This window comes from Pan paniscus, chromosome 15 (assembly GCF_029289425.2).
Source record: "Pan paniscus chromosome 15, NHGRI_mPanPan1-v2.0_pri, whole genome shotgun sequence".
NCBI lineage: Eukaryota > Metazoa > Chordata > Mammalia > Primates > Hominidae > Pan > Pan paniscus.
Genome location: NC_073264.2, coordinates 107,752,082 through 107,761,538, shown reverse-complemented (window position 1 = coordinate 107,761,538; position 9,457 = coordinate 107,752,082). Strand labels below are relative to the sequence as shown.

Here is a 9,457-nt window from a genome sequence, read left to right as displayed (position 1 = left end):
TGGAAGAAGAGGACTCTGGGCTTGGAGAGGGGAGGCCCCAAGAAGAGAACTGAGTTCTCAAAGGGCACAGCCAGCATCCTACTCCCAGGGTGAGCCCAAAAGACCGGCGCCTCTCTCATCCCTTTTCACTGCTCCGTACAAAGGCACCACCCACATGCAAATCCTCACTTAGGCGTCCACAGGAAGCCACCACACATTTCTTTAAATTCAGGTCCAACTCATAAGGGAAATGCTTTCTGAGAGTCATGGACCTCCTGTGCAAGAACATGAAGCACCTGTGGTTTTTCCTCCTGCTGGTGGCAGCTCCCAGATGTGAGTGTCTCAGGGATCCAGACGTGAAGATATGGGAAGTGCCTCTGATCCCAGGGCTCACCGTGGGTCTTTCTGTTCACAGGGGTCCTGTCCCAGGTGCAGCTGCAGGAGTCGGGCCCAGGACTGGTGAAGCCTTCGGAGACCCTCTCCCTCACCTGCACTGTCTCTGGTTACTCCATCAGCAGTGGTTACTACTGGGGCTGGATCCGCCAGCCCCCAGGGAAGGGACTGGAGTGGATTGGGCATATCTATTACAGTGGGAGCGCCTACTACAACCCGTCCCTCAAGAGTCGAGTCACCATCTCAGTAGACACGTCCAAGAACCAGTTCTCCCTGAAGCTGAGCTCTGTGACCGCCGCGGACACGGCCGTGTACTACTGTGCGAGAGACACAGTGATGGGAGGTGAGTGTGAGCCCAGACACAAACCTCCCTGCAGGGAGGCTGAGGGGGCGGTCGCAGGTGCTGTTTAGGACCAGCAGGGGGCGCGCGGAGCTCACGGAATACAAGGCCGGGTCAGGAGCAGGTGCAGGGTGAGCGGGGCTTGCTCATCTTCTCAGTCGTCTCCCTCCTCGCCAGCACCCCAGCTTTCCGTAGAGGTCCTCTTTATTGTCTGTGGTTCTACTTCCTCACATCCTTGTGCCAGGAAAGAAAGGAGTAAGGCAAATTTTCCTGTTACAATTGAAGTTTCACCAATTACTAAGAACTTTCCTGCAAGTACCTGCACAGCCCATTATAGCATATATATATATATATATATATATATATATATATATATATTCTAATGCTTCTCACCATCTCTTGATTTGTGTCATCAATTTAATTGTGCCCTTTTTGAAATTCATATGCTGAAACTTTAAATCCAATGGATGTATATTGGAATTTTAATGGTATAATTAACGTTAAATGTGGTCATAAGTGAGACCCTAATGCAATAGAGCTGTTGTCTTTATAAGAAGAGGAAGAGACACCACAGACCTCTCACTTCTCACGTGCACACAGAGAAGAGGCCACGTGGAGACATAGTGCACTACAAGGTGGGCCTCTGCAAGCCAGGAAGAAGCTGCACCAAGAACCAACCCTGCCAGCACCTTGATCTTCTACATTCAGACTGAAGAATTGTAAGAAAATCAATATTTGTTGTTTAAGCCACCCACTCCTTTTGTCTTCTTATGAAGACCCAGACAGGCTAATACCACACAACTCTGTTAGCTCTGTCTCCTGGAGGGAGAAGCAGCCCCCTGAGGCTGGGCATATCTCTCAGATTTTCACATGAATTAGGCAAAAACAGTAGCTCTCATATAAAAACTGTCACGTCCCTGTGGGGACAAGGTCTTTTAAACAAGCCCTAGGGCTTTGTCGCAAATGTTGCATTTTATCCTTTATTAGGACTTAACTAATTGACAATGAGTACCAGTTGGATGGAGACTGACCACTGGCCATCTTCTGCTGTCTCCTTATTATATCACAGAAAAGCACAGCAACATTAGTGTATGTCTTCAGCTTTCTAAATTTGCACTGAATCTATTGCTAAATGAGGAGCTACATGGGGTCTGAGTTTTGTTACCTTCTTCCCAGTCTTCCCCAATTACCAAGGACAGAAGATACTTTCAGTGAAATTTAGCTGTCAATGCCCCCAATACCACATCATGTTTTAAGGTCCAAGGACTTTCTTTGGGGGGTTATTGAAAAACACTTTTAAATGGAAAATCCTAAAGCATACAACAGCTGAAAGAATGGCCCCTGTGCACATGAAGGCTGAGGGGATGGACAATAGGGTATGTTCCTCCAAGGTGTTCCTGGGCGTGAGATGGTTGGATACCTCATGCATACGAAAACAAGGACTGAACTGAGATAGAAACAAGGGCCATATCCTATAGGAAAACAAGAAAAAAACGGGCATCCCTGAAGAGAGTTAATTAGACTTGGTGGGTTTAAGATGAATTTTTTTCCAAAGTTTTTTAATGTTCTAAGCTACATATGAATATTTTCAATAAACTGCGAATTAAAAGGAGGATGAATTTAGAAGTTTAGAGAGAAAAAAGCCATGAGGGTGTAGAAAGCAAATCCACACAAAACTGTCACATGGCAGAGGCCAGAATGGAGCTGACGCAGCTACATCATTATTCTGCAGACCTAGTTGAGACCCTTTGGTGTTTAAGGCAGGCCCAGCAGTGAAGACCTCCTTTAGTTTTTGTATGGGGAAGTTCTAATCTAATCTTCCTTTCTGAAAAGGATTTACATGGTAAAGATTCGTCTTGGCAGGGTTTTATTTATTTTTAGTCCCCCCAACCCCCGTCAATTTGAGTAAAGTCATGTGTCACGTAACAATGCTGCAGTCAACAATAGACCACACATGTGTTTGTGGCCACATAACATTGTAATACCATATTTTCACTAAACTTTTTCCATGTTTTGATGTGTTTAGATAGAGAGATACTTACCATGGTGTTTCCGTTTCCTGCAGTGTTCAGTGCAGTAACACACTGTACAGGTTAGTTGTCTGGGAACACTGTGCTAATCCACATACCCTGTGTGTAGTAGGGTATTCCTTGTAGGTTTGTGAAAATTCTTCCTTGATTCTTGCACAATGATGAAATTGCCCAGGGACACATTTCTCAAAAAGAACCTCTGTCATTAAACCACACACCATTGAATATAATCCCTGTGCCTTCTGAACTGAAAACCTTCTGCTGAGAAATCTGTTCCTTTTCTTTCTGTTTTCTAAAACCTCTTTTATTTCCAGCAATCTGGTTTTAAACTGTGTCACATTTTTTGTCATTGGGTTTATCTTATGTAAAATTTATAGAGCTTCTTCATTGTGGATGAATATTTGCTTCCCGTCTCCAAATTTGGAAATATTTTTTGCTATTATTTTGAATAATTTATCTCCTCTCTCTCTCTCTCTCTCTCTTCCTTCACTACCCCTTTTGTCTTTGTATAACTCCTCAAATGCGTAGTTTAGTGTTCAGTGTCCTTCCTGGCCCATAAGTCTTGAACTCTTTTTTATTTCTTTCACTTAAATTTTTCTTCTCTGTCTCTACTATTTCAAATGATCTTTCTTTGAGTTTACTGTTTCTTCTATTACTTGATCTAGTTTGATCTAAAATCTTGTTAAAATTTTTGGCTGTATTCTTCAGGATCAATATTTTTGTTTAGTCATCTTTTAAATGTTTTATCTTTATTAAAATTCTCACATTGTTCTTGCATGCTGCCACTAGCTCATTGAACATGTTTCTAACATTTACTTTAAAGTTTCTATCAGGTAATCCATGTTCTTCCTTTTCATTGATGTCAGTTTATGGACCTTTTGGTTGTTCTTCTGTTTGGACCACGTTCCCCTGCTTCTTCATTTTCCTTGACGTCTTTGTTGTTATCTGTTCTTTATAACAAAAGCCATCATACACTTCTTCAAAGACTAGGCTCATAGAGATCACCCTCACCAATCAGCCCAGACAGTAATCGTGGGTCTCTCAAAACTTCATAGGATTCAAACTTCTGTCTGTTCTTAGTGGCCCCTAGGTTTTAGAGGATGAGAGATTGTGCCAGGACTCACAGGTAAGGGAGGTAGAAACTATGCACTCATGTAGCCCATTGAAAAGTTGGACCACTGGACACAGTTTTATTTTTGAGGTATGATTCATCAAAATGTTAGTTCAAGCTTCTCTCAACCAGTCATTAAACACTGAAATTTTATAATTTCTTATTTGCACCTGGGGTTTTTTCTTTGAATATTTATGTCAAATTACAAACTAGTTTAAAGCTGCCTGTTTGGCAAAATGATCTGCTGCAGAATTTTCATTTTCTGTCTCTAGAATGCAGAAAAATGTCTTAAAGTTCATTAATTTGCTTAATTTAATGTGGTTTACAAAAGATGTGAAAACTTCCTTTATTTTTAAAATACCTGATTCCACATTGGTCAATAGTTTCCTCTTTAATTTACCCCTCTCCTCTCACTTTATCTATAATAAGCAGGGAGAAATGAAGACACACCATCAACAGTTTGCTTAGATATGTCCTCAACTAAATTTCTAAGTGTCACTTACTAATTCTAATTTCATCCAATGTAACATAATTAAGATAAATTCTATAAAAAGCTACACATACTTTCCAGTTCTAATACCATGTTTGTGATGGAAACAAAGCAGGAGTGCCCTCTGCAAGGTGGTCATCTGAGGTCCAAGATGAAGGGTCACACAGGTATTTTATCTGCCCCACACAATCCTTTCTAACCAGGATGATGGCTCTGGATGAAAGATGAAAGTGTGGCAATGCACAGACTCTGAGGAGAACACAGGGAAACTGAAAGACAATGGCAGAGAGTAAGGCAAGGACAGTGGAGCAATCTGAAGCTTCTGCCATCACCATTTTTAAGACCAAGGTCTTGAAAACGCCTTCATTGACATCAGTTTCTTTTATCATGGGGCCTTTGCAGGGTTCCTAGGTGAGAAAAGGAAAATAACAACCTGCATGCAATTCCCCAGTCTCCACTTGTATCCTGTTGCCTTTAGATTTCTAGGAAAAAAAGTCAGAGACCTTTGCCTAGTGTCAGTGCAGGAGGCGCTTTGTATTAGGCTAGGCACTAACAAGAAGAGAAAATCTGTGTTATTAGAATAGTAGATAGAGATTGGCTTTAGTCTGAAATTAGCTGCACCTGCAGGTATTCTCAGATGCAACATTCGACTGCAACAGCCCAAGGAAGAAACAAAGCACCCCAAAAATTCCTGCAAGTTTTTGGATTTATCGTGGGTTCACTGATTCAGTGCAGCTGGAGCTTCAGAGAAGAGGCTCCCTCCTGTGTCATAGAATCCTTGCTTTGGGTCTCCCTGCAGAGTTCAATAGGTTTAGTAAGGCTAATCGACTGTTTCAAGAGATGCTATCAAAAGCATATGGTGTCACTGAAGCAGTATTCTAAACCAGGACACAGCCACTTCACACCGGTCTAAAGATGATGGGGGGAAATGCTTTGTGAGTCCCGACAGGAATCTTCTTGCAAGTCAAGGGCCGAGCTGCAGGGGGCACTCAGGAGTCACACAGCATAGGTTCCAGCCCCGGATCAGGTGCACCGGAGGCTTGGGAGGAGCTAGGTCTTCCTTTATCAGAAAAAGAAACAAACAAAAACAAAACAAAACAAAACTGTTCAACCACTTGCTGATTTGCCTTTATATATCCCTTTACATCATAACCATTCAGACAACTTAAGGCAATGAGAACTTTTTTAATTTTTATTTTAAGGTCCAGGATGCATCTGTTGGATGTGCAGGTTTGTTGAATAGGTAATTGTGTGCCACGGCGGTTTGCTGCACCTATAAACCAATAACTTAGGTATTAAGCCTGGCATGAATTAGCTATTTTTCCTAAGGCCCTCCCTCTCCCAACCTCACAAAGATATTTATAAGTAGAAACCCACTTTAAAAAATAGCTCTCGTTCAATACCAAAGACATGGAATAAGAACTATTTTTTAAAGTGGGTTTCTAGGATTATAAATATCTTAATAGTGAGAACATGAAAGATGGGAATGATTTTACTAACTCAATGTGTACAGAATTGTTGGAGACGCCATATTTCTATGAATAAGGAACTCAGATTTCATTATTAAGTTACGTTGCCTACATTGTGTGAGTGACAGGGCAGTGGTGGATCTGAGAGTGTGGCAGGTGCACAGACCATGTGAGTGAGAAATCAATATGTAAAGGTGAGAATCTATGGATATGAACTGAAAGTACGTAAACACTTCATGAAATTCTAATAAATGCAGTAGGAAAGAAAACCCAAACTTATTCAAAACACGAATTACTTGGTAATTATTTTCAGATGATTAATTCATAAAGAACTCCAAACTCCTGTTTCATATTCTGATTCCTATTGTCTGTGAGATGAGAAAATCAGTTCTAATCACACATCACAGGGCAAATCTGTAAACCAAGAGTATTTCTATTGAAGAGACTGGGATCTCAGGACACCAAGCACTGGAGACACTGTCTTAGGAGCACCCCAGATCTCAGAGGGAACTGCTGGACACTCACGTGGGACAAACAGCAGTCTGTTTCTCAGAGTCACCAGTGAACTGTGTTGGTGACTAAGACCAGCAGGAGTCCAAAGCCCCTGCTCAGTGTCATGGACAGTGATGGTCCCAGAAATAATAGAGGTGGTCTCCATGCTAATCAAATGTCTGTTCACAGTGAAAAACATGTCCTTTGGAGGCTTGTTTTTCATTAAAAGTACCTCTGTTCGCAAGGAGTTTGGAAATGGAGCAGGACATGCATTTCCTCAAGCAGGATTATGACTTGGACCATCAGCATCTCCCTCTTGTATGGCTGATGTGTCATTTATCTTCCCTTTCTTATCCTGGATTAGGTCCTGAGTTATGAAATGCCCTGTCCCATGAATATGCAAATAACCTGAGATCCACTGAAGTAAATATGGACTTGTCTGTGCCCTGAGAGCATCACCCAACAACCACATCCCTCCTCTAGAGAAGCAGCTGAGAACACAGCTCCTCACCATGGACTGGAACTGGAGGATCCTTTTTTTGGTGGTGGCAACTACAGGAAAATGAGTACCTAGTCCCAGGGATGAGGAGGGGACTCTTTTCAGTCAAAAAGAATTTCATCCAGTCCTGTCCTCTCCACAGGTGCCCACTCCCAGGTCCAGCTGGTGCAGTCTTGGGCTGAGGTTAGGAAGTCTGGGGCCTCAGTGAAAGTCTCCTGTAGTTTTTCTGGGTTTACCATCACCAGCTACGGTATACATTGGGTGCAACAGTCCCCTGGACAAGGGCTTGAGTGGATGGGATGGATCAACCCTGGCAATGGTAGCCCAAGCTATGCCAAGAAGTTTCAGGGCAGATTCACCATGACCAGGGACATGTCCACAACCACAGCCTACACGGAGCTGAGCAGCCTGAGATCTGAGGACATGGCTGTGTATTACTATGCAAGACACACAGTGTGAAAACCCACATCCTGAGAGTGTCAGAAAGCCTGAGGAAGGAGGCAGCTGTGCTGGGGCTGAGGAGATGACAGGGATTACTTGATTGAAGACTTTCTTAGAAAACGAGGTTAAGTCATTGAAGAAATGGAACAAGAGAAACGTGAATACACTCTAATTATTTGAGAAATTTTCCAATGTTTATTCTGTAAGCAAAATTCAAGGAGTGAAAAACAATCAAATTTATAAAACTGATACAGGAATTTCTCTGAAGATATTAGTGTGAGCATGAGTTTTTGAATCGGTGTAAATATTTTGGAACACAGCTGCTAGATCACATTCTAACTTAACATTTATCTCCATTATATAAAATACCAGGATGTTTTAATGTTTTCCATAGTGTGCAGTTATGATTTTGGTTTCATACCAGCAATGCATGATAGATCTCATTCTTCCACATCCTCTTTGCCATTTGGCACTATGAGTATTGTGTATTTTAAACATTCTAATAGATCAGTAGTGGTATATCGTTGTTGTTTAAATGCATGTGTCTCTAATTAAAATTCCATATTTAATTATTTTTATGTAATTGTGATGAAGTGTCTATTTTGATATTTGGCTCATTTTTAATTTCATTGTTTTCTTTTAATCATTTGTAAATTTCCTTATATACCCATAAAAAAAGTCAATTACCAACTTAACATAAAGTCATTTTTTTAAATTTTTTTTGAGACGGAGTCTCTCTCAGTCGCCCAGGCTGGAGTGCAGTGGCGCGATCTCGGCCCACTGCAAGGTCCACCTCTCAGGTTCACGCCATTCTCCTGGCTCAGCCTCTGGAGTAGCTGGGACAACAGGCGCCCACCACTACGCCCGGCTAATTTTTTTGTATTTTTTTTAGTAGAGACAGGGTTTCACCGTGTTAGCCAGGATGGCCTCGATCTCCTGACCTCGTGATCTGCCCACCTCGGCCTCCCAAAGTGCTGGGATTACAGGCATGAGCCACTGCGCCCGGCCCAACATAAAGTCATTTAACAAATATGTGATTTGCAAGTGTATTCTCCAAGTCCATAGTTGTCTTTTCCCTGGTTTATCAGTGTCTGTGGCAGAAAAATACTCATATACATATATATATATGCGCATATATATATGCGTATATATGCGTATACGCATATATATGCATACATACATATATACACACATATACATATATACATATATACACATTCATGTGTGTGTGCACGCGTGTGTGTAAACTTGGATAATTTTATTTTTTCAGAGATTATACTTTTCGTATTATATCTAAAACTAATTATGAAACCAACCCTAACACAAAACTCTTCTCTTGTCTCTAATCTCAGGCCACAATTACAGCATAAGTGTTTACATTACACCTACTTTGTGGGAGGATTATTAATTTAAGATGTTTGGTATTCTTCTGAATAAAAATATCCTTTTTTTCAAAAATTTTTATTTTATTTATTTTTTGAGGTGGAGTTTCTCTCTTTTTGCCCAGGCTGGAGTGCAATGGTGCAATCTTGGCTCACTGCAAACTCCACCTCCCAGATTCAAGCGATTCTTCTGCCTCAGCCTCCCGATTAGCTGGGATTACAGGCATGTGTCACCACACCCAGCTAATTTTGTATTTTTAGTGGAGACAGGGTTTCTCAATGTTGGTCAGTCTGGTGTCGAACTCGCGACCTCAGGTGATCCGACTGCCTCAGCATCCTAAAGTGCTGGGATTACAGGCATAAGCCACCATTAATTATCTGTTAATATAAGTGTTGGTTCATCAAAGTTTATTTTTCACTATGCAGAAAATCTGATGCTACATTATTAATTTTATTGCTCAACCACAGCTTTATTAGGTGCCGGGAGCTCATTTAGTTTGGATCCTGCATCCTTACAACGCATCCCATCCTTTTGTCTTTGAACATGTTCTGATTTCCTGGTATTAAAAGAAAGTCCAAGCTCATTTTCTTTATTATCTGTTCTATACATAGAATCAGTTATTTCTCCAAGGATTTCTGGTTCCTGGTATTAAAGAATTACATTAAAATACAAAATTGTGATCCTGAGTGTGTATGTTGTTACTGCGGTGTCGGTGTTTCTAGGATCTCTAAGCCAACAGGCCTACAAAGTGTGCGTGTGTATATTAACCCACGTTCACAGGCACATCTAAACTATGTATGTACCTTATCTTCTGTACCTTTATTACACCA

The 9,457-nt window shown here is 41.3% G+C and overlaps 1 protein-coding gene across 1 annotated transcript; it reads left to right on the top strand.

Moving 5' to 3' along the window:
- The first annotated feature begins 237 nt into the window (after window positions 1-237).
- Window positions 238-7,262, top strand: LOC117975725 (uncharacterized). The gene is made up of 3 exons (XM_055097430.1): window positions 238-312; window positions 395-772; window positions 6,946-7,262. The coding sequence occupies exons 1-3, from the start codon at window positions 246-248 to the stop codon at window positions 7,260-7,262; spliced, it is 762 nt and encodes a 253-aa protein (XP_054953405.1). The 5' UTR covers window positions 238-245.
- Window positions 7,263-9,457: the final 2,195 nt, after the last annotated feature.